The 24630-nt window shown below is 51.1% G+C and overlaps 1 protein-coding gene across 1 annotated transcript in view; it reads right to left on the reverse strand.

Moving 5' to 3' along the window:
* Nucleotides 1-807: 807 nt before the first annotated feature.
* Myo1f (myosin IF) overlaps nucleotides 808-24630 on the reverse strand; it is a 37208-nt gene continuing 13385 nt past the window's right edge. Inside the window, exons 7-28 of the mRNA XM_015503740.2 lie at nucleotides 24200-24331; nucleotides 23914-24048; nucleotides 23547-23679; nucleotides 23199-23395; nucleotides 21243-21323; nucleotides 21040-21126; nucleotides 20252-20338; nucleotides 19568-19735; nucleotides 18336-18421; nucleotides 14576-14657; nucleotides 13082-13188; nucleotides 12527-12625; nucleotides 12301-12445; nucleotides 7318-7432; nucleotides 7058-7227; nucleotides 6227-6372; nucleotides 5717-5863; nucleotides 5397-5545; nucleotides 4819-4902; nucleotides 3918-4113; nucleotides 3661-3830; nucleotides 808-2861 (exon numbers count right to left, since the gene is read on the reverse strand). Coding sequence (XP_015359226.1) covers nucleotides 2785-2861; nucleotides 3661-3830; nucleotides 3918-4113; nucleotides 4819-4902; nucleotides 5397-5545; nucleotides 5717-5863; nucleotides 6227-6372; nucleotides 7058-7227; nucleotides 7318-7432; nucleotides 12301-12445; nucleotides 12527-12625; nucleotides 13082-13188; nucleotides 14576-14657; nucleotides 18336-18421; nucleotides 19568-19735; nucleotides 20252-20338; nucleotides 21040-21126; nucleotides 21243-21323; nucleotides 23199-23395; nucleotides 23547-23679; nucleotides 23914-24048; nucleotides 24200-24331 — 2793 coding nt within the window. The 3' untranslated portion in view covers nucleotides 808-2784. The remainder of the gene's footprint in view (nucleotides 2862-3660; nucleotides 3831-3917; nucleotides 4114-4818; nucleotides 4903-5396; nucleotides 5546-5716; nucleotides 5864-6226; nucleotides 6373-7057; nucleotides 7228-7317; nucleotides 7433-12300; nucleotides 12446-12526; nucleotides 12626-13081; nucleotides 13189-14575; nucleotides 14658-18335; nucleotides 18422-19567; nucleotides 19736-20251; nucleotides 20339-21039; nucleotides 21127-21242; nucleotides 21324-23198; nucleotides 23396-23546; nucleotides 23680-23913; nucleotides 24049-24199; nucleotides 24332-24630) is intronic.

Below are 24630 nucleotides of genomic sequence, written 5' to 3' on the forward strand. Positions count from 1 at the left end.
GAAAGTGAATATGGTGCGGGATGGGGCTTGCAGGCCCTCGATTATGATTTGTAGTAAAATCACTGATGAATTTGTAGCGGAAGGAGGTACAACATTTGATCCCTGGTGATCATTTGGAAGATGAGTTTTTAGGCCAGAGAGTAAAATAGACCCTTAATTGCAAATCTCTACAATACATCATTCAGTCCGAGAAGTGTTGAGTCTCAGGCAAGTGTGGACTTTATATGCAGTGTATTTCTATATATGTAAAACAAGATGTGCTTCTGTGCTTTTATATGCAGGGAAGATAATAGGAGGTATTTGAAAATGGGAGGAGCCAGGTATGACACATCTGTAATCCCAGACACTGGGATTATAGATGTGTCATACCTGGGAGAGGACCAGAAATAGTCAAAGAATTGTTAAATGCTTTTGTAGCCAAGTTCAAAGCCAGCCTGAGCAACTTGGCAGACTCTGTCTTAAAATAAAAAATAAGAATGGTTGGGAATGTAGCTCAGTGGCCGAGCATCCCTGGGTTCAATCCATAGTACCTGAAAACAAACCAACAAAACAAAACAACAACAACAACAAAAAAAAAAAAAACGGGAAAGGAGCATGTGCTTAGTATATTCCAGGCCCTGGTTCAATCCTCAGCACCAGCAAACAAAAGCAACAAACAGGGCTGGGGTGTTGCTCAGTGGAAGAGTGCTTGCTTAGCATGCTCAAGGCCTTGGGTTTGATCCTCAGCACTGAAAACAACAACAACCCCCCCCAAAATTCTGAGGTGGGGAGTAGGAATTTTTAAGGGATTGACTTTTCACACTTTGATGCTATTTTAATAATTTTTTTTCTTTTAATTACCATTCAGATAAAAATTCATTAAGTTTTAAGAAAACAAAAAGTCATTTTGGTGCCAGGTGGAGAGGGATGTTGCACTTGCACTCTGGGGAGGGTGATATAATCTGAGGAAGGATGGTGGGAGGCCTCAGAAGGGACTGGGCCCCAAGGAACTCAGAGGAGGGACCCAAATTAAGAAATTTTGTGAGAGTCCACAGGATGTGGCATTGAGCAGCGGGTGCGGCCAAGGTGATTGAGGTTTGCAGCCTGAAGATTCTTGTAACCTAGATATGAGATGCTGTCTGTTAAAATATACCACACTCACCCGCTTCTCCATCACTAATGTCCTGCCCAACCCTTATCCATCCATTCTGCCCAGAAGGCCTTACTTCCTGAAAATGGGGTACCCTCAATGGCAGTGGGACCATAGGGCTGAACCTCAAAGTGCCAGAAGGGAGGGCAGCCTACACGATAAGTTTGAGGGCAGAGAAGGGAGATAAAGCCCTGATTCTTCTTTTGTGCTCAGGAAATGCCCAACCCAAGATGTTGATGAGTGACACAGTCCTCTTCCAGCCTGTCCTCACACCAAGTTCTTACAGACAGGCAAGCACATAGTGGTGGTTGTGCTGGAATAAAGAATCTCAGAGATGGAGTGGAGCAGAGACATTCAAGGGATTATTAAATGCTTTTGCAGAATGATTGACCAATAATAGGGCTGTTGAGACCCGTTTGCAGCCTTGTGATCTTTTTTTTTTTTTTTTCCCAGCCCAGCTTGGCTTCCCAAGGTAAATGCAGAAGAGAGAAGGTAGGGATCTTCTCTGTTGGACATTCTTTCTTGGATGTCTCATCCTTTATTCTCCAGTGGTTCAGGTGTCCACTGCCTGGAATGTCCTTGTCATGGCTTAGAACAGTGTCATGCTTGTAGCCAGGATCTACTGAGACCAACCCTCTTCAGCCTTCCGGGCTCCTCCAGCAATGCCATCTGTGTCTCCTCTGTACTGAATCCATCAGTCTGTCCATGTTCCTCCCAGACTGGCTGCTCCTTGAGGGGCTGAGGACAGAGGGGGTGTCCAGAATGGAAAGCCTGGATCTCTAGGCTCACGCAGTAGCAGGTCTCCCTGCCAGTTACAGCTGCCCCAACAGGGAGCCCTGGAATACTCAGAATCCATCAGAATGTTAGAATGTCAGAACTGGTCCTGACCCCAGGTGAATAAAGACTAAGAGAGCATATATATAGGATGGTGGGGCAGGGGCCAGGGGTGACCCAGGGTGGCTTGCAGGGAACCATGTGGAACCTGCCTCCTGCCTGACGGTTTACTGAGGTTCCAGATGAGTTTGAGGGCTGCAGATTTAGAGGTCGACAGCATCTGTTGGATCATTTAGGGTGCAATTTCTGGAAAGGAAAGTGGGACAAATTCAACCTTTGGTGAGAGGGGCTCTGTTGAGTCTTGGATAAGAGGCTGAACCTCTCTGAGCCTCTATTTGTCTACCTGCAAAGTGGGGGCATTCACTGCTCCCACCTCACAGGGTTGTGAGAACACAGTCCTTGTGGATACTCAATGATTTTAATTCACTCTTTCACCAGGCACATATTTATTGCCTATGATGAGAGAAGGGGGAAGTCCCACTTGTCAAGGCCCCTTCACCCTGGACTATGCCCGGCATTTGGTCAACAGCCTAGGACATTCATTTCATAAACATAAGGCAGCTGGGAGGTAGGTTCTGCTGTTAGCCGTGTTTGATACAAGAAGAAATACAGACTTCGGCAGCAGGTGTGACAGGAAGGAGGCCAGAGCCTACGAGGGTTGCTGCAGCAGTGACTCTTCAGACCCACAGTCTGGGCTGGGATGGAGGCCATGGAACTGGACTTTCTGGCCAATGCAGCCAAAGTAATCCAGACTCTGCTGGCACAGCCTGGATCCTGACAGACAGGCGAGCAGGTGGAGGACACAATCCCAGGCTCCCGGCTCAGATCTTCTCCACGTAGTTTCCGGGGAAAAGACCCTCCTGGCCATGTAGGCGGCCCTTCCACCAACCTGAAGAATCTGTGTGAGAGAAGAGAGCTTGGGGTGATGCCCAGCTACCCTGGAGAGAACCCCCATGCCAGTTCTGTGTCTTACTTATCTCTGCATCCTTGATTTGACACAAGGGAGAGTTGTTAATAATGGAAAGAAAGGAAGGAGGGAGGAATGTCTTTCCTAACCACTGGCTCACATAGTCATTTTCTTTCTTTCTTCTCTTTTTCTTTCTTGTGGTGATGGGGATGGAACCCAGGGCCTTGCTCATGGTAGGCAAGCGCTCTACCACTGAGCCATACCCCCAGCCCTGTCATTTTTTAAACCATTTCTTGTGCTCATCCCTTATCCATCGCCTTCAACAGGCTCCTTCCTCCAACCCCCAGAGTGAACCCAGGAATGAACAGGTCTCTGAGACCCCAGGAGGCTCCCACATCTGTCTGTAGAGTGTGTCCTAAGTCCTAGGCTCTGCTGGAGGCAGCCCAGGGAATTAAGGTAGGAGGGGCTTGGGCCCTCCAGATGCAGCTTCTTTCCCCTTTAAAGTAGGTTCTGCTACTAGAAATATGTGACAAGTAAGAAAAATGAGGGTCAGGGACCAGGTGTGATGCAGTGAGGCCAGAGCCCCGAGGTGGCTTAGGAACTGACCTTCACAGCCAGTGCGCTCCAGCCCGTGCAGCCATGCCACTGGCATGGAAGGTGTTGCTCAGAGCTGTAAGCTAGTGGCTTCTGTTTTCACATGGATGGGAAGGATGTGCAACAATGGGGGGCAGCCTGGTGGTGTCAGGGTTCTGACTATGCCATACCCCAACCTCTGCCCTGGTGCACACACCTTCCATGATGATCTCGATGACCTCATTCACATTGAAGCTCAACTCATCGACATCTTGGCCTATGTACTGGTATAGTGCCCGGCACCTTGGGCCATGTACACGTGGTTGGGGCTTGGGTCGGCCCACACCAGGCACAGGTCTCTGCCCAACGCTGCGCTTCCTCTGCATGCTGGGGAGACAAGGGGGTGCTCATCACAGCACCAGACACTCCCTTACCTCTGCCCACCTCCTGGGGCTGCCCTCCCACCCCACCTACCCTGCCACACCCTGGTCAGGCACATTGAGGAATTCTGTGTTGTGCTCTGAGGGTGGCCGTGCCCGGGGACGTCTACTGGACCCCAGGGTTGAGGATGGAGGACCCCGGGGAGGCCGCTGGGAGCCCCCTCCAGATGTGATTTCCAGGGGCAGGGGCCCCCCTCTGGCAGAGGGAGGCACACCATTTCGGTCCAGGCCTGTGGTGGAAGCAAAGATCAGGGTGTCTGTCAGGGAGGAATTATCTGTATTTCAGGAGGGAGGAGGCAGCCACACTCAGCCCAGTATGGGAGGAACCCTGGAGACATGAAGGTCTAAAGGGAGGCTTTGCAGAAGAACATCCTGCCCCCGCAGGAGGGCTTTTGTGGGTGGGTCTTGGAGGATAAATCAGAGCTCATCAAGTGTGGGGATTTGGGAGACAAGGCAGAGTAAATAGCCCAAGTGAAGGCCTGGAGGTAAGAATAAATTTGGTGAGTTGGCAAAATAAAATGTAGTTTGCATAAGAAAATGTATTTTGCATGGCAGGGGCATAGGATGGGCGAAGAGGTCACTCACTGGCTAGCTGGGATGGGATCTTTTTTAATACATATATTTTTAGTTACAGGTGGACTCAATACCTTTAATTTTATTTATGTGATGCTGAGGCTCAAGCCCAGGGCCTCACACTTGCCAGAAGAGCACTCTAGCACTGAGCCCCAGCCCCAGCCCTGGAATGGGATCTTGACGGGCTTTGAATATCAAACTAAATTTAGCCTGTATTCTGTGGGAGATGGGGAGCTTGGAAAGTTCTGGACAGAAGATAGTGAGCTACAGTGCTTGTTGGACTCCATTGACTGTAGGTCAGGCTTAGGCCCTGGAGCCCGCGAGAGGCAAATGAAGACACTAAGTGAGGGGTATCTTCTCACCTCTGGGGGGGCCAGGGGCCGCCCGGGTAGGGGCCGGGGCTGACCTTCGGGGTCTTCCCTGGGCCATTCCCTTCCGCGTAGGCTCTAAAAGAAGAAAGGATGCAGGTATTTGGGTGGTGGCTCAGCTGCACCTGATTGTAGGCCCCGCCCACAAGTCCCCTCCATTCTGGCTCGACTCCAGGCACCGCCCCTCAGGCCCTTTGCTCTCCCCTCAGCACTGACATCTGGACAGAAGATAGTGAGCTACAGTGCTTGTAGGACTCCATTGACTGTAGGGCAGGCTTAGGCCCTGGAGCCCGCCCCAGTAATTGGCCACGCCCCCCTGGGCTCCACCCCTCACTGGCCCTTTCTCTTGGGCCCTCCCACTCCCGGACACGCCCCCGCCATCTGCCAGTTGTAGGGTTGCCCCTTTGGCCACGCCCTCCCACACTTCTCTCCCACTCATTGGTCGCGTCTCTAACGCAGCGTCCTCTTCTGTCTCCCTAGGCCCGCCGTGGGGCTCTTGCGCATTCCCGACCATCCCCTAGCCGTGATTGGTCTCCCTCGTTGGCTCCGCCCCCGGTTCCGCGCAGACTCACTGGAGCTCTTGGGCAGTCCGTCGCCCACGCTGACCGTGAGGGTTTTGCCGCCAGCCTTGAGTACCGCTATGTCTCCTGAGCCGCGGGAAAAGGTGACGCTGCGAGTGCTGCCTCCGCCCCAGCCCTCCTTCTTCACCCGGAACTGTAGTCTGCGGGAAGAAGAGGAAGCTTGGGCCGCTAGCTGGGGTCCCTCTCCCCCGCTCTCCCGGCCGCGGAGGGAGGGGCAAGGCGCTGGGCGCTCGGGTCCTGGGTCCCTGGGACTGGAGAGTGGGTCGCTGCGCCAAGACCAGCCCGAGGATGATGCTGGGGCAGGGGCGTACGTGTCGCTGAAGGTAAGGGGCAGGGGCCTCCGTGCCGCCTCCTCGAAGCGCTTGCACAGAAGGCTGACGAACTCGGTCTTGAAGACGCTCTCCAGGAAGCTGTCAGCCGCGTCCTCTTGGAGGATGAAGAAGTCGTCCTGTCGCGTGCTGGGGGAAATGGGAGGAAAGGCAGGCGAGAGCGACAGGTGAGGGTGGCGGAAGAACTAACTTGTGAGATGCAACAAGGGACGGACTGTCAGGTAAGGGTCAAGTGAGGGGTTGACACAGGTGAGGGAACGGGGGAGCGGGGAAAGTTGGTAATAGAGAAGGGCTGGGTGAAGTGTAGTAGGAGAATGAGTGGTGCAAGGACCGAAGCTGTCGAGGCATAAGGATCTTGAATGTAGGAGCAAGTGAATGTGGCAGGTAGGGCCAAAGAGAGGGCTACAGGTACAGCCGTAGGTAAGACTCTCAGGGTAACAGTGGGGCAACAAGTGTGAGAGCAGCTGAAGATCACAGGTGACCTGGCCTCACCTGAGGGAGACTCCCCGCAGGGCCTGAATCTCCAGCTTCTTCTTCAGGACCTCACGCACTTGGCCCTTCTCTGGTCCTTTCTTCACCTTCTCTCGCCCAATCACATACACACACTTGGGGGTCAGGATCAAGTCCCGCTTGATGGGCTGTGGGAATGCAGAACCAGAGGCTGGTGGTGGCTGGAGCCTGGGGCATGAGCAGCCTGGGCCCAGGTGCAGGGGTGGTGAAGTGAAGGTGAAGGGGTCCCTCCAGGTAAAGGTATATGAGTTATATCAGAAACAGAAGAAAGCTGAGTGAGGGTATATCCGCTCAAAAGGGGTGACTGGGCCAGCAAATGGGTACAAGGTAGGTGAAGCACTTGCTGGATCTTGGTACCCTGGCTCAAGGACAGCTCTTGGACCAGGTGACAGTGCTTGGGTCTTGTGACTGAGGCATTTTTTTTAAATGCTGAGGATGGAACCCGGGACCTTGCACATGCTAAGCATGTGCTCTACCACTGAGCTACATTCCCAGCCCTGCAGTGGGCTTCTGGGTGAGATGAATGTGTAATTGTGGACAGATGTGCCTGGCCAGGAAAGGGCATATCTAATGGTCAGGCGTGTCTGGGCTACATGAAAGCATATTTGATGGACGCATACATCTGTGATGTTGGAGCGAATACCTGTTGACCACTGTGTCTGGGCCAGGGTAGTGTATCTGTGTTAGACACGTGTACCCAGGCACAGCCTAGGTGAATATATACCTGTGGCTGAGTGTGTCCGGGACAGGTGGCAGTGCTTCTGGTTCAAGCAGGGACAGGGTCTTGGATGTGCCCACCTGCTAGGGCCTCACCTTGAAGCGCCGGTCATACTTGGTGACCGAGTCTGCAAAGTCCACACGCTCCCTCTTGCCCAGGAACTGACGTAGCTCTGGCCGTTCCTCCAGCCCCAGGTAGTCCCCGACGAAGTTCCGATTAATGCTGTTCCTCCTCCGTTCCTTCTTGTTGAGCAGGATGTTTGAAGCTGTTAACATGGGGTCAGGGCAGAGGTCAAGGTGTGGCTCTTCTACATCCATCTGTGCCCACCCTGAGTCTCCCACCCCAAGCAGCTCACCTTCCTCCCTCATCTCTTGGTACTTCCGTACCGCCACGTGGCGCCTCCAGGCCTTCTGAATGGTGCGGGCAAAGCCGTCGAACTTCCGCTCTCGCATCTCCTCCAGGAGGAAAAGCTGGGCAAGAGGGAAGCTGGGTGGGTCCTACCCTCTCCGCAGGCTGCAGTCCCTGTTTTCCCTGGCTCCACCCCACCCACATGCTTTTGTGTCCACATGCACACACACACATGCCCATGCCCATGCCCTATGGTCAAGGTGTTTTCCTTTCTCCAGATGACTTGACCTAGGGGTCCCTCCCAATGTATATATATATATTTTTTTCTGTATTAAACTATAGGTGTGGGTTTGTCTCACTGGCTTCAGATCCCGGCCACTTGCTGTGAGGACTCACCAGATATGGTAAGATATGTAACATCACAGTTCCTAACATTGCTAATTAAGAGCATGCACAACAAGTACACCACAATTTCAGAGATGGTAGAAATAGAAGCCAATGTGCATCTTAGAAAACCCCTGCAGCCAGGTATGGTGGCACATGCCTGTAATCCCAGCTAGTTGGGAGGCTGAGGCAAGAGGATCACAAGTTTGAGGCCAATCTCAGCAACTTAGTGAGACCCTGTCTCACAATAACAAAATACAAAAAAGGGCTAGGTATGTAACTCAGTGATAAACCACCCCTCAGTTCAATCCTCAGTTAAAAATAAAAAAGATACAATAAAGAAAATATGAAAATCTGAGTTGCAGGATTCTGATGTGATAGCAACCATGTGATTGTGCAGTGTACAACCCAAACAACTATATTCGGCAGCCCTGGAAAGAAAATTTTTGCAGAAAGCATAGAAAAGGCTTGAGTTGCAAGAGTTTAGACCCAGAGAGGACTTAAAAAATAAACTGTAATAGGGTAAGTCAGAATAGAAATACTGTGAGAAACGACTGTTCATTTGGAATAATGATAGAGGCTCATATCAAGGAGAGGAATTGACTGGATATTAAAATACTACAACTAGGTGTGGTGGCACGGGCCTGTAGTCCTAGCTACTTGGGAGGCTAAGGCAGGAGGATTGTTGAGTTTGAGGCTATCCAGGGCAACATAGTTAGATCCCATCTTAAAATAAAAAAATAAAAATGCTGATTGTAGAAAAATAAATTTGAATTAGATGCTTGAGGTATATTCAAATTCAAATCAAACTTTATGATAAAAGGGATAGCCTTGTCAATAGGTGAAGATGGGAAACATTTTTTAAAAAAATATTTTGTTTTAGTTGTAGCTGGACACAATACCTTTATTTTATTTTTATGTGGCGCTGAGGATCGAACCCAGCATCCCGCACGTGCTAGGTGAGCACTCTACCCCTGAGCCACAACCCCAGCCCATGGTGGGAAACATTATTGAGAATAAAATTGGGTTTTTTATATTAAAAAACAATTAGCACTTCACCCAGAGAGAATTTTCAAATACACAAATAAGAAGGGTTCACTGGGGCTGGGGCTTGTGCTCAGTGGCAGAGCAGTTGCCGAGCATGTGTGAGGCACTGGGTTCAATCCCTGGCACCCCATAAAAATAAAAACAAATAAACAAAGGTATTAGGAAAAAACAAAAAAAGAAGAAGAAGAAGAAGGGTTCACTGTTAAGAACCCTGCTGCAAAGAGCTTGTGTCTGATTTTGTTTCTCTGCTGGCATTCCAGGGGCCTGCGGGCCTGCAGGTCTGTGGGCAAGGCCTGGTGAGTACGTCTGAGGTTTGTTGAGGGACAGGGCGAATGGATGAGGGAGACCAGCCATGCAGGACTGGGAAGGGCCTGCCAACATGGAGCCGCCTCCCCGGCCTTTAGCTGTCCTGGGCGGGTACAATATGCACCTCCAGGGGCTGGGATTGTGGCTCAGAGGGAGAGCGCTTGCCTCATATGAGTGAGGCACTGGGTTCGATCCTCAGTCCCACATAAAAATAGAATAAAAATATTGTGTCCACCTATAACTAAAAAAAAAATAAACAAACACCTCCAGCCTTTTTGATCTCTGCCCAGTGAAAAGGATCCATTTTCAATTTGGGAAATGAAGATTCCTGTCTAAAGAGCTGGAATGTTAAGAGGAGAGAGACCTAATTAAATTGGAGTTTCTCCAGGTACAGTGGGTCGATGTGCCTGGCCAGGTAAGGGCATATCTAATGGTCAGGTGTGTCTGGGCTACATGAAAGCATATTTGATGGACGCGTACATCTATGATGTTGGAGCGAATACCTGTTGACCACTGTGTCTGGGCCAGGGTAGTGTATCTGTGTTAGACACATGTACCCAGGCACAGCCTAGGTGAATATATACCTGTGGCTGAGTGTGTCCAGGACAGGACACAAAATAGTGTCCCCCAGTTCATGCCCAGTCGGAACCCATAAATGTGGCCTTATTTGGAGACAGGGTCTTTGCAGATGTGATGAAGTTACAACAAGGTCATCCTGGACTCGCGCGGGCCCTGACTCCAGTTGGACTGGTGTCCTTATAAGAAGACGGGGATTTGGACACACAGATGCCAAGGAGGAGGCCGTGCGAAGGTGAAGGCACAGGTGGGAAGATGGATTGCTGGCAGCTGCCGAGGTTAAGGAGAGGCAGAGAAAGAGTCTTCCTATGAGCCAGCTTGTTCTCAGACTTCTGGCTTCCAGACCAGAATTTGGTGATCAAATTTTATAGGAACAGAGAAAATAAAGACTTTTTATCTGGGGGGAATGAAATTGATCCAAGTTGAGTGCGGTGACGTACATGCCTGTAATTGCAGTGACTTGGGAGGTTGAGGCAGGAGGGTCACAAGTTGGAGGCCAGCCTCAACAACATAGTGAGTTCCTGTCTCAAAACTAAAAATAAAAAGGGCTGGGAAAGGGGCTGGGGTTGTGGCTCAGTGGTAGAGTGAGGCCCTGGGTTCGATCCTCGGCATCACATAAAAATAAATAAATAAATAAAATAAAGGTATTGTGACCAACTACCATAAAAAAGGGGAGGGGGCTGGAAAGTGGCTCAGTGGTCAAGTGCTTCTGGGTTTAATCCCCAGTACCAAAATAAAAAATAAATTGATCACCTAACTTCTGCCATTGTCTCATTATTTCTACCCAGTCCAACTTACCCGAATCAAAGTCTGCAGACTGAAATTTTGGTCAAAACTTGATGTTATCTTAGTCTTTGCCAGTGGTGGTTTTATTTTACCTCTTTTTTTTTTTTTCCTGTTCTGTATGAGTTTTTGGTCTCTTCCAGACAGATTTTGTGATCTCCAAGTAACTAATAAGAGGGCTCACTCTCTCTCTCTCTTCCCTTTCTGTTCTCTCCTTTTTCTTCCTCTCCCCCTCTCATTTTCTTTTCCTTGCCTGTTACAAATTAAATCATCCCCGGTGTAGTTTTAACCGTGGGCAATTTTGACCAGTGATAAGGGTTTTTATCAGTGATATCATCTACTTTGTGGTTGTTTGGCGGGGCTGGCACTGGACCTCGTGCCTGCTGGGCAGGTGTGCTACCCCCAGCCTGAGAAGAATTGCTTTTAAGTTACAGAAACAGAAGGATCACCTCAACAATCTGTTGTCCTCATAAAGTCCCTGTGGTGTGGTTGGAGCAGGTGCCACTGTTATGTGTGTGACATGCACCTGGCTGGCCCTGAGCCTGGCCCCAGTGCCCATGCCCTTTCTCTGCTGCCGAGGGAACCCAGGCTTCCCCTGGGAGTCCAGTGCGGCAGCACGAGGCAGCCGGACAGGCGCTTGGGGGATCCCTGTCCTAGGGTTGTTTTTTTTTTTTTTTTCTGTCCTAGGGTTTTATTCTTGTCACTGTCACTTTGTTTTTTCCCCCCCGAAATCAGGGTGGCATGGGGATGGCACAGCTTCCAGGTAAGAGGCTCAGAGCCCACCGAAGCCCACTGAGGGGTCATCTCTGTGCTGAGGACGTGGACTGGGCTCAAGGAAGGCCTTGGAATGAGAAGGTCCCCACGTGACCTACAGTTCAGGCCTAGCAGCTGCCTGTGCTCGTGGATGAGGAATGAAGAAGAGGGAGGTGGCGGGCACCTGTGATCCCGGCCACTGCAGAGCAGAGGTGGGGGGTGGAGAGTTGGAGACCGGCCTGGGGACATAGTGAGAAACTGTCTCAAATGAATCAATAAACAAAAAAAAGGAAATAGGAAGTAGGAAAGGAGGAAGGGGAGGAGGAAAAGAAGGAAGGAAGGAAGGAAGAAAGAAAAGCAATACAAAATCATGTAAAAGAAGGAAAAAGGGGTCGGGTGTAGCTCAGTGGAAGAGCCAGGCCAGGACTGGGTTCCATCTCCAGCACCACCAGCCAACAAAGCTTGAAAATAGAAATTTTAGGCTGAAGGTGTAGCTGGGTGGTAGAGCCCTTGACTAGCATGCGTGAGGCCCTGGGCTCATCCCAGGACCAAAAAGAAAGAAGCGAAAAAAAAAAAAAATTAAAGAAAAAAAAAAGAATGAAAGCAGAAAAACCAGTGGAGGAAAGGGTGAAGGAAGGACAAGGGGACACAGACCTTTGTGGATAGGTGGCGGCCTCCCCCACCTTCCTGGCCACCAAGAACCATCCAGCAAATGTGGCTTTCTCAGAGCAGCTCCTGTGTGCCTGTCACTGGGCAGTGTTTGTTTGCTTTGGGTCCTAAGGCTTGGGCACAGGGGGCTCTGCCCCTGAGCTACATCCCCAGCCCTTTTTATTTTATTTTGAGATAGAGTTTTGCTAAGTTGCTGAGGCTGGCCTCCAACTTGAGATCCTCCTGCCTCAGCCTCCTGGGGCACTGGGATTGTAGGTGTGCACCACAGAGCCCAGCAAGCCTTCCTGTTTTGTCTAATCCTCACCCCAGTTTTGCAGGGGGCGGGGGCTGTTATTCTCACCATTTTCCAAATGGGGAAACAGGCTTGGAGGGACAAGGAAGCCTGCCCAAGGTCACACGGTGGCCTGAAGGACTCGGGGCCATGCCATAGGTTGGTCTCTTCCTTTCTCTTCATTCTCTTGCTCCCACTTACCGACTCTGGGTTCTTGACGAAGACCTTGGTGCTCCCCATCTGGTACTGGTCCGGCTCCATGTTGACCGCCCGAAGCAGGTGCTGGACACCCTGACGTTCGTCCCCACGCCACCGTGGCCAGGTCTCAGGGGTCAGGATGGCGTACCTGGAAGCAGAGGGTGGGGTGTGGGGCATCTGGGGCAGGGCGGCTGGTCATTCTGCTGGGGCCGCTGGGCCGAGCGCTCACCTCTGCAGGAACTTGGAGAACTGGCGGCGGTAGGCGAAGCCGGCCCTGCGCACCCGGATGTTCTCCCGCAGGCCCAGGTACTCCACCTGGTGCTTGACCCTGTGGGAGGGCGGCCTGAGACCCTGCGGCTGGGGGCTGCTGGGCGTGGGGAAGGCAGGGCAGGTCCTGCAGGGCTGGGTTTGTGTTGGGGGCTGTTCAGGGTGAGCACTGAGGTCTGGGACTCCACTCAGCCCCCGTGGGGCCTGGGGACGGACGGAGGCTGTGCTCATCCTGGTGGTCAGTCCTGGGGTCAGTTCTGGACTTTGAGTCTGGGGAACTGAGGCTGGGGGCTGTGCTTGTCCCTGGGTCAGCCTGTCGTCAGTCTAGGGTCACCCCGGGGGTCAGGGGGGTCTTGGTCAGTGCTGAGTATAACCTAGGAGCCTTGAGGGGTTTCGTGCTGGCCCTTGGGGCTGCCTGGGTTAGTCCTGGGATGGGCCCTGGAATGGGGGGTCAGTCTGTGGGTCAGGTGGCATGCACTGGTCCAACCAAAGTCCAGACCTGGCCAGGGGACGTCACCTGCTCTCTTCCCAGTCTCGGGGCCTCTTGGTCTCGTTGGGTTTGATGCAGCGGATGTAGTGGGGGGTGCACCTCTTCAGAGTGGCCACCAGGTCATTGGCTTGTTTCTGAGACACAGGAGAAGGCAGGGTGAGGGGAGCACAGATGGCCCCTCTCCTCTCCCCACCCAAGAAACAGACACACCCATGGTGGGCGGGGCTGGGGTCTGCGCTGATGGAGCACAGAGTGCACACCTCTGAGTGTCCACCAAGAGGGGTGATATCCTGGGTCTGCCCTGCCCTCCAGCTGGGAGCTCTTGCACGTGCCACACTCCCCATGCTTAGCTTGGCACATAGTAAGTGCTCAGGAAATGTTTGCAGACCGAGTAGCTGACCATTCAGGGGACCATGTTGCCCAGAACGTTTCTACCTGTCCTTTAGGGAGACAGGGATTTGGGATGTAAAGAATCATGTGTACATGCTTGAGAGGCCAGCCTTAGGTTGTGTATTTTAGTCACCCCAGGAAATAGGGTGAGCCGAAAAGAATTCTTCTCGGGGGAGGACTAGTGGGAGTGACTCAGGTTCTGCTGTGTGGCCTTGGCAAGTGAGTGGCCCTCTCTGAGCCTTGGGGGTGGAACTGAACAAGCTCCTTGTGTATCCGTGTTCCGTGCTTGCTGCCAGTATGCAGTAAGCACTCAAGAAAAGAAAAGGGTGCTCATATATTATTAGAACGGGACTCCCATGTTCATCGCACTATTGTTTATAGTAGCCAAAAGACGGAAGCAGCCCAAGTGTCCAACAGATGAATAGATACAACTGGTCCACCTAGACACTGGATATTTTCCAACCTTAAGAAGGAAGGAAATTCTTCAACATGGCGCCACACGGAGGGACATTGTAGACACTGTGCTCAGTGAGATCAGCCAGCCAGGCAAGGACACACTCACAGGTGGTCCCCTAGAATCATCAGATTCAGAGACAGCGGAGCAGGGTGGTGGGTGCCAGGGGCTGGGGAGGGGCTGGGGCGATAGTGTTTAAAGGGAACAGGACTTCAGTGTGAGAAGGTCAGAAAGTTCTGGAGACGGACACACTTCACACCTCTGAGCTGTGCACTTAGAAATGGGTAAGATGGTCAATTCTGTTTGTATGTTGAACATGCTCTCCAACACGGGGGCTGGGAGTGTGGCTCGGTGGTAGAGTCCACGCTTAGCAGGTGCAAGGCCCATCCATGGGTTCCATCCCCAGCGGCAGAGGAGGAGATGATGGGGAAGAAAAGAGGGAGGAGGAGAAGGCAGAGGAGAAGGAGAAGAGGAAAAGTGGTAAAGAAAATTGATTTAATCTCCCAAACCTAGAGGTGGAAGATGGTGCCTGCTAGAGGGTGCCAGAGACAGACGCAATGGCCCTAGGGATGGGGGAGAGACCGACATTGGAACCAGGAGGGACCCACTCTGGGGACTGGACAGAGTGGGACCCAGCCCTTCTAATGCCAACTCTCCCTCATCTGTCCCAAGCCCACCTTGATCTTGGAGCCAGCAGTGCTCGGACGGCCCTTCTTGTCCACATCCAGCTTCTCAGGAAAGAGCATCCGGAGGAAGGCCCTGGGCGGGAAGAGGGAAGGTTGGGGGTGCAGCTGGACCCTGGGGCTGATGGGGCTGCCTCGAGCCACGATGCAAACAGAGCGGGGGGACTGTGGTGAGTGAGGTGTGGGTTGGTGCTGTCCTGTGCGTTCCTTGATTTATCTGCACTGGGTTTGCTCTATGTCATGCATGACTCGGGTAGCAAGTAACACAGATCAGAGTTAAATAGAAAAATAGGTCAATCAGCGAAGCATCACGGAAATCTTCAGGACAGCTTGGTAACACACACTGCCAGGGCCCACCTAGGAGGTTCTCATTGATAGGTCTGGACCGTGACCCAATTTTCCTTCCTTCCTCCCTCTTCTTCCTCCTCCCCCTCCTCTTCTTCTCTCATTTATTTATTTATTTTTTTTGGTTCTGGGGATTGAACCCAGGAGTGTTTTATCACTGAGTGAAATCCATAGATCTCATTTTTTTACTGAGACAAAGTCTAAGTTGCTGAAGGTCTCACTAAATTGCTGAGGCTGGCCGTGAACTTCTGTCTCAGGGATTTGGGACACAGGTGTGCACCACTGCACCAGGCTGACCAATAACATCTAATGAGTTCACAGGTGATGCTGATACTGTGGGTCTAGGGACCCCACCAGGAGAATCATGATTCTAGTTCTGTGTTTTCCAATATGGCGGCCACTGGTTCCATCTCACTACTGAGGTCCTTGAAATGTGGCCTATTCATAATTGAGACATACTGCAATTATTAAAGTATACACTGGTATCCAAAGACCAAAAACTGTGAAATGTTTCTTTCTTTTTTTTTTTTTTTTGTTACATTGGTTATATGTTAAAAATGGTAAAATTTCGTAGTGGTGTGTGACTGAATAGCTGGATTGAGGAGACTGAGGTAGGAGGATCACAAGTTTGAGGCCAGGCTGGGCCACTTAATGAGCCCCTGTCTCAAAATAATAAAGGGCTTGGGGTATAGCTCAGTGGTAGAGCACTTGCCTAGTGTGAGGCCCTGGTGTGTGTGTGTGTGTGTGTGTGTGTATATATATATATATGATATTGAGTTAACTAGAACATATTTAATTTTACCTGTTTCATTAGTCCACCTTTTCACTTTTTAAGTGTGCTTACTGGAACGTTTAGAACTCTACAGGTGGTGGAAGTGGGGATTAACTGTAGATTGACATGAGGAATCTTTTTAGGGTGAAACAAACATTCTGAAGTTGAATTGTGTGATGGCTGCACCTACATTCTGTCAATTTACTACAAGTCATTAAATTCTACATTTCATAAATGGGAAAACTTAATGACATGGAAATTACACCTCAATAAGGCTGTTTAAAAATAATTACTTGAATGATGTTGGATATGATTATATTGGACAGCGCTGATCTAAACTAATGGTTCTCAAATTCTGATGTGCCCTTGGATCCTCAGGAGGTCTGGGAGGGTCTTATTAAAATGCAGACTCTGTATAGTGATGCCACCTGCTTCACTCTTCCTGCTAAGGATTGCTTTAGTTATTCTGGGTCTCTTATTTTTCCAGATAAATTTCATGATTGCTTTTTCTATTTCTATAAGGAATGTCATTGGAATTTTGATTGGAATTGCATTTCCATCTTATAAGGTATTCTTTGATTTCTTTCTTTTAGGGTTCTATAATTTTCATTATATGGATCTTTCACCTCTTTTGTTAAGTTGATTCCCAAGTATTTTATTATTTGGGGGTGGCTATTGAGAATGGGGTAGTTTTCCTCATTTCCCTTTCTGAGGATTTGTCACTGATATACAGAAATGCCTTTGATTTATGGGTGTTGATTTTATATCCTGCTTCTTTGCTGAATTCATTTACTAGTTCTAGGAGTTTTCTGGTGGAACTTTTAGGGTCTTCCAGGCTTAGAATCATATCATCAGCAAATAGTGCCAATTTGAGTTTTTCCTTTTCCTATGTGTAACCTTTTAATTTCTTTCATCTGTCTAATTGCTCTGGCCAGTGTTTCAAGAACTATGTTAAATGGAAATGGTGAAAGAGGACGTCCCTATCTTGTTCCAGTTTTTTGAGGGAATGCCTTCAATTTTTCTCCATTTAGAATGATGTTGGCCTGGGGCTTAGCATAGATAGCCTTTATGATGTTGAGATAACTATACTACAGATAACTATTAGTATAGTTACTATTACTATACTAATAGTAACAGAAACAGCATGGTATTGGCACCAAAACAGACTGGTGAATGGTACAGAATAGAGGACACAGAGACTAACCCACAAAACTACAATTATCTTATATTAGAAAAAGGTCCCAAGAATATGCATTGGAGAAAAGATAGCCTCTTCAACAAATGGTGCTGGGAACACTGGAAATCCATATGCAACAAAATGAGATTAATCCCCTATCTCTCACAATGCACAAAACTCAACTCAAAAATAGATCAAAGACTTAGGAATACAACCAGAGACTCTGCGTCTATTAGAAGAAAAAGTAGGCCCTAATCTCCATCCTGTGGGATTAGGCCCCAACTTCTTTAATAAGACTCCTGTGGTACAAGAATTAAAATCAAGAATCAATAAAAGGGATGGACTCAAACTAAAAAGCTTCTTCACAGCCAAAGAAACAATCTGTGAGGTGAATAAAGAGCCTACATCTTGGGAGCAAATCTTTACCCCTCACACATCAGATAGAGCACTAATCACTAGGGTATATAAAGAACTCAAAAAGCTAAACACCAAAAAAAAAAACAAAAACAAAAACAAATAACCCAATCAATAAATGGGCAAGGACCTGAAGAGACACTTCTCAGAAGATGATGTGCAACCAATCAACAAACACATGAAAAAATGTTCAGCATCTCTAGCAATTAGAGAAATGCAAATTAAAACCACTCTAAGATTTCATCTCACTCCAGTCAGAATGGCAGCTATTATGCATACAAACAACAATAAGTGTTGGCGAGGATGTGGGAAAAAGGCACACTCATACACTGCTGGTGGGACTGCAGATTGGTGCAGCCAATATGGAAAGCAGTATGGAGATTTCTTGGAAAATTGGGAATGAAACCACCATTTGACCCAGCTGTCCCTCTCCTCAGTCTATACCCAAAGGACTTAAAAACAGCCTAGTACAGGGACACAGCCACATCAATGTTTTTATCAGCACAATTCACAATAGCTAAACAATGGAACCAATCTAGATGCCCTTCAGTGAATGAATGGATAAAAAATGTGGCATATATACACAATGAAATATTACAGAGCAATAAAAGAGAATAAAATTATGGCATTTGCAGGTAAATGGATGGAGTTAGAGAAGATAATGCTAAGTGAAGTTAGCCAATCCCAAAAAACCAAATGCCAAATGTTTTCTTTGATATGAGGAGGCTGATTCATAGTCATCAATGGATGCCTGGGCTCCTGGAGGGAGATGTAAGGAATCCGACTCAGATGTCTCTGCTGGGGACCTGAGTACCTGGAGCTGTACTAGGGATGGAACCCAGAGCCCCAGCACGCCAGGCTCTACCACTGAGCTACATCCCCAGCACCTGGAGATTCTCTGAGATCAGAACCATGCCTTGGCCACACAGCCACCCCCACAGCGTCAGTGCCACAGTGGGAGCTCTGGGGAAGATGGAGTGGTCCCCAATCCTCCCTGCATCCCCATGGGGGTTCTGCCTGGAGGCCCCAGCACCTGGGCCACTCACCACTCGCTGGTCTGCATCAGCTCTATAAGGTCAGAGAAGAGGACATCCCGGTTCCTCTCGCAGAAGCCGCTGATGTCATAGGAGACCTGGAGGGAGGGGTGTCATGGGGGTGAGGCCCAGAGACTGGGTGTGTGGGGGTGGACCTGCTCTGGGGTGAGAAGATGAGAGTTAGCTACAGCTCTGGTTTGGGGTGATCTCTGGTTTAGAATAGAGGATTGGGGGTTACCACTGGTGCCAGGGCTCCCTGGAGGTCTGAAGTTCAAGTTAGAGTGTGTGACCCCAAGTCACAGGTGAAGGGATGTGGGGGTTGAAATCCTGCTGCTTGGATCAGAGCCAGGGCGAGGTAGGAGTTAGGGTTCAGATTGGAGGGTGGGGAACTGCAGCCTTGGAGCGGGTGCCCAGAAGTCTGCTGCTTAAGATTAACTCCGAAGGTTGGATTACCTCATCCTGGTCACTTGGGGGTTGGGGGTGCTGTGTTTGGGGAGGGTCTACAGCCCTGGCTGTTGATAGGGGGTGGTGGGCTGGGGCTGCTTTCTAAAGAGGAAGCTCTTTATACACCTGCTTTTGCAGCCCTGGCTGAGGACAGGCACTCCCACCTGTTTTGGTGAATGGTGGGAGGCAGCCTGGGCAGGGGCCCCTGGGAATGTCTGCTGCCCCATGAGGTCAGGAGCATGAGGAGAGGGCCTATAGTCCTCCCAGTGGGGAAGAGGCAGTGGCCAGGGAGGAGCTTGCTGGAGCCTTGGGTAGGGTCTGCAGGGAGCCTGTAGCATGGGCCTGGGGGCCTGGGAGATTTGCTTTCCAAACTGGGATAAGAAGGGGGGTTCCAGAGTCAGGGGCTGCTGCTCACATTGAGGTTTTCTGGGCAGAGGGGAGGGACTGGTGCCTGCTGCCCAAGTTGTCCTGCCTGTCTACTGGGGCAGCTGCCCTTTTGGCTGTGCAGGCTGTGGCCCTGATCAGAGACCAGAGAGTTCCTTGGGGGGACCAGGGGTGGGTGCAGGCAGTTTTGGGGAAGAGTTCCCAGGTTCGGTGGTGGCTGCAGTCCATGGGTTCATCATTGTGGTCAGTAGGGAGAGGGCCGGAGGAGGATGTTGGTGGATCCCTGCGGCCCTGGCTGGGGGTCCTGGCAGGATCCTTCCCATCTGGGTGTTGGAGGGCTGCAAGCTGGAGCCCTTGGGGTCTGTGAGGGGTCGCCTGGGGGGAGTACAGCGGCGGGGCGGGGGCGGAGCACGCACTTTGCCGGCGTAGTGGTGGATGACGAACCCCGCGCTCCAGCTGTTGAAGTGCTCGTGGGTGCCCACGGCCGCCTGCAGCTTCTGCAGCAGCGTCTGGTCGGCACCTCCGCCTGTGGCGTGCATGGTGGCACACACGTCGTCCAGCACGCTCATGATGCCCGGGGGGCTCTGCCAGGGCGAGCAGAGGGCAGCTTAGTCGGCTGGTCCTGCCCTGGCCAGTCGCCAGCCCCAGAGAGGGAGCCCAGAGGCGAGCAGGTGCAGAGGGCTGGAGCGGGCGGGGAGGGCGCGTGATACTCGCCCCGATGGTGGCAGTGGGGCTGGTGTCGCTCCGGTGGGAAGGCTCCTACCTAACCGCGAGACCCAGAGTTCCTTCCCACGGGTCAGAAAAAGTGGTTTTTGGTGGTCGAGGACTTAGAAATGTGTGCTCCATGGAGTGCAGGAGAGAGCGGGGGACCCCAGGAGGAATTCATGACTTTGACCCCTCTGAGCCCAGGGGGATGTCCAGTGAAGAAATGAAAGCTCAGCCGAGGGGCAGAGGCCACGCATCAGGTGGCTGAGGGGATATTGCAGTTGTGCTTCATCTGCTGGAGACCTGGGCCTAGGCTAGAGGGGCCCTAGGCTACCATAACCCACTCCCGGGTCTCCCAGGCCCAGCAAGACCTCTGGAAGTGGGTCAGTCCTCACCAGCTTGTTTTCAATGAGGTCACAGACGACTTTGTTGTTGAAGTACTCGATGGGGGTCCAGCGGATGCCCTCCTGCACATACTCCTCCTGGGGGGAAGGGGGCGGGAGGGGTGGATGGAGGAGCTGTGCCCAGTGCCACCCATCTCTTCTCCCAGGCCTGTCTCTGGCCCTGGGTGGGGCAGGCAGGAAGTGCCAGAGAACCATGTCCCTGCTTCCGATCCTCCCAGATGGACACTCAACAGGACCTGGTGGATAAACCACCAGCTTCTGAGGCAGAGGGAAATGCAGGGAAGTGCCGGCGGGGGCTGCAGTATGGATGCTGAGTATCCCCCAAAGGCCTGTATGATGGCCTGGTCCACGGAGTGGTGCTCTTGGGAGGTGGTGGCACTTAGGGGAGGTGGGGCCTAGTGCGAGTCTTTAGGCCATTGGGGGTATGTCCTTGAAGGGACTTATGGGACCCTCCCCTTCCTCTCTCTCTCTTCCTTCCTGGCCACGAGGTGGGCAGTTTGTTCTGACATGTGCTTTGCCATCTGGCACCCCCACCAGAGGCCCAAAGCTATGGGTCCATCCAATCTTAGACGGGAATCTCCAAAGCCGTGGGCCAGAATAACCCTTTCTCTCTCTGAGTCGATGATGTTGGGATTTCATGCTGGTGCTGGGGAGCTGGCTAACAGGGGGCAAGCAGGGAGGTGGGGATCAGGGGCTGGGGTGTCCCCAGTGGCTCGGTGACTCTCAAGGTCCTACCCCACCCCAATACCCATCCCATGCCACTTGGCTGCGCTGCCCACCTGCTCAGCCTTCAGGGTGAGCTCGATGAAGATTTGTTGCAGCTTTTCATTGACGAAGTTGATGCAGAACTGCTCAAAACCATTTTTCTGCCAGGGAGGAAAGGGGTCCCTCCATCAGTGGGCTGATGCTAGGTGGCCACGGGCTACCCCAGGTTGTATGGAGGACAGGTGTGGGCTGGGGGTTGGAGGTGCAGTGGCCAAACCTGGAAAATCTCGAAGCCATAGATGTCAAGGACACCGATACTGTACTCCTCCTGGGGCTTCTGCATCGCACGGTTGATGGCCTGTAGTGTGGTGGGGACGGCAGTCAGTGGGCATCTGGTCAGCACTCTCCTGATGTGCTCTTAGCTGTGCTTATGGACCGTGTCCCCTCTCACCAGTTTCTCTCTAGTGCCATGTTCTGTCCTCCCACCTTGTAATCAGTCACCCTTATGAGAGATCCAGGTGTTTGAGTATTGGGGTTCCTGATCTGGCAGCCACCTCTGCCACTTAACCTCTCCATGTCTCTGTTTCCTCATCTCTAAAGCGAATTAATAAGCTAGGTGTCATGGTGCACACCTGTAGTGTCAATGCTCGGGAAGATGTGGCAGGAGAATCCCTTGAGATCAGTAGCTCGAGACCAGCCTGGGCAACAGTGAGACTCATCTCAAAAAAAAATTAATTAAAAGAATGGATTGGGCTGGGGATACAGCTTAGTTGGTAGAGTGCTTGCCTTGCATGCACAAGGCCCTGGGTTCAAATCACCAGCACCACACACATACACAAAAGAATGGATTAATTATAGCAACTACTGGGTTGGGGGTATAGTTAGTGTTAGAGCACCTGTGGGCATATGTGAGGCCTTGGGTTTGATTCCCAGCACACTGCAAAAACTAATTAAAAAGCAACTAGAGCTAGGCATAGTGGTGCTCGCCTATCATCCCAACAGCTCAGGAGGCTGATGTAGGAGGATCACAAGTTGAAGGCCAGCCTCAGCAATTTAGTGAGACCCCATCTCAACATAAAAAAGAAAAAGACTAGAGATGTAGCTCAGTAGTAAAGTGCTCCTGAGGTCAGTCCCCAGCTCTAAAACAAACAAACAAAAAACCAACTATAGGGTGAGTATTCCTTATTTGAAATGCTTGGGACCAGAAGTGTTTCAGAGTTTTGATTTTGGAATATTTGCAGGTATATAATGAGATGTTTTGGGGATGAGACCCAAATCCAAACACAAATCTCACTTCTTTCATATGCACTCTCTACCCATAGCCTGAAGTTCATTTTATACAATATTTTTAGTGCACCTTCATATTATATATGTATGATTGGTACCGGGGGTTGAACCCAGGGGCAATTTACCACTGAACTACATCTCCAGACCATATATATATATATATATATATATATGTATATGTATATATATATGTGTATATATATATATATATATATATTTTTTTTTTTTTTATTTTGACATAGGGACTTCCCAAGTTGCTTAGGGACCCACTAAGTTGCTGAGGCTGGCTTTGAACTTGCAGTCCTCCTGAGTCACTGGGATTACAGGACTGCACCACCGCGCCTGGCATATCTGCAGTTTGACAGTCTATCAGGTCAGGGGCCGAATTTTCCACTTGTGGTCTCATTTTAGTGTTCAAAAGTCTTGGATTTTGCAGCATTTGGGATTTGGGATTTTCAGATTAGGGATGCTTAATCTGTACTTTATGGGTATTTTTCTGAAGATTCAAGAAGTCGATGCACATAGAACACTTAGGACGGTGCCTAAGGGCTATACGTGTTTGTTACGGTCCTGACTGTTACTGGCCCTGACAGGTCCTGTTCCTTTCTGCCCCCATCTGTCCGTCACTTTGTCCCCTCAACACTCCTCCTCCTGGCTCTCAAATGCACCCCCCCTCCGTCCCCATTGCCCTGATGCCAGTCCAGGTCTGGAGTCTCCAGCAGCCCCTTCCCTCCAGGGCTCCGTGCCACAGCACAGGAGCTTCCGGATCTCCCATCTCATCCCCTGCCGCCTGTGCCGAGAGTCGCCTCCCTCCCCAGCCACGAGTTGGTGAGATGAGGAGTCAAGTCTGCCTCTTCCGCTTGGTGGGCTCAAGCCCAGGACTTGGTAGGCACCGGGTGCCCACCTAGCCCCACAGCCCACGTCCCGCAGCCCCGGTTCCACTCGCCTCCACCAGAAAGTCGAAGAGGCGGGCATAGAGTCCCTTGGCCAGGGCGTCACGGGTGTAGGCTGCCTGCTCCACGTTGAGGGTCACATTAATGGACTCACTGCGTCCGCCCCAGCGGCTGTCCATCTTGCGGCTGGTCAGCTTCTCCTGCAGCCGTCCGCTGTCAATGCCCAGCAGGTAGGCAGGAAAGGCCAGGACTGCCAGGCCAGGGCAAAAGGGGACAGGGTCAGCCCCTTGGGACTCCACATCTTGCCCAGTGACAATGACATTGTCCTCGTGGGTTCTGAATCAGGAGGAAGCAGTTCACACACACGTAGGCTCCCCTTTCTCCCCAGCGCCCACACTCACGGTCTGCACTCTCCACCCGGGCGTAATTCCCCTCTTCACAGAAACTGATGTTCCCCAAGTGTAGGATCCCTGCCACCAGCTGCAGAACCAGCTGCTGGACGCTGGGTGGGATCCCAATGACTTGCATGGCACTCTGTGGGCACAACAGGGAAAACCAACCTTGGCTTCCACCCTGCCCCTGGGGCCACAGCATAGATTCAGAGTCAGAACATTTGGGGTGCCTGGCCTGGCTCTTTCATTCACTTGCTGTGTGATCTTGGACAAGTCTCTGTACCTCTCTGGGCTTCAGTTGCCTTATTTATAACATGAGAGGGTTTTCCCTGGGCTTAGCGACTGGCTGAGGGCTGCAGTGGTGTCTGGTACTCACCAGGGTCTCACTGAAGTCGCTCCTGTCATCGGTGCCATCCACCTTGTAGGTGTCTGACTGGTTGAGGTAGTAATAGTAGTCGGGCGTCATGAGCCCCAGGTTCTGGCGCTGCTCCTGCGAGGCCCCTTCCAGCAGCTGGAGGGTGAGCGATGCTCATGCTTCTGGAGCTGACCCAGCACAGCCCTCGTGGGCTCCCTGGACACTGACCTTCCCATTTTCTCCCTCCCCAACCCCTGCGGTCCAGTTGGGGTTCCTGTGGCCCAGCCCCATGGGCCCTTCCCTGCACCTGGTAGTAGATGTGAAAGTTCCTCTCATTTTCATTCTGCATGACCACGCGGGACTTCTCTAGCAAGAAGTTGGAGATCTTGCCCCCATCTGGCTCCCCGCCACGGCTAAACTGGATCTCAAAGTACTTGCCCTGGAGACATCAAGGACACAAATAGTGAATCCTGGTAGGGACGCGGGGAAAGGAACACGTATACTCTGGTGGTGGGGTGGCGAATCAGTGCAGCCACGGTGGACGTCAGTGTGGAGGTTCCTCAAAGGACTCGGAATGGCACCGCCACTGAACCAGCTGTCACCTTGCAACCAGCTATTCCACTCTTCGCTATTTATCCAAAAGAATTAAAGTCATCACACCGTAGTGATCCATGCACCATCACCTAGCCAAGCCACGAAACCGCCCGGGGCCCATCAACAGGTGAACGGAGAAAGAAA

The sequence above is a fragment of the Marmota marmota genome, unplaced genomic scaffold (genome assembly GCF_001458135.2).
Source record: "Marmota marmota marmota unplaced genomic scaffold, marMar, whole genome shotgun sequence".
NCBI lineage: Eukaryota > Metazoa > Chordata > Mammalia > Rodentia > Sciuridae > Marmota > Marmota marmota.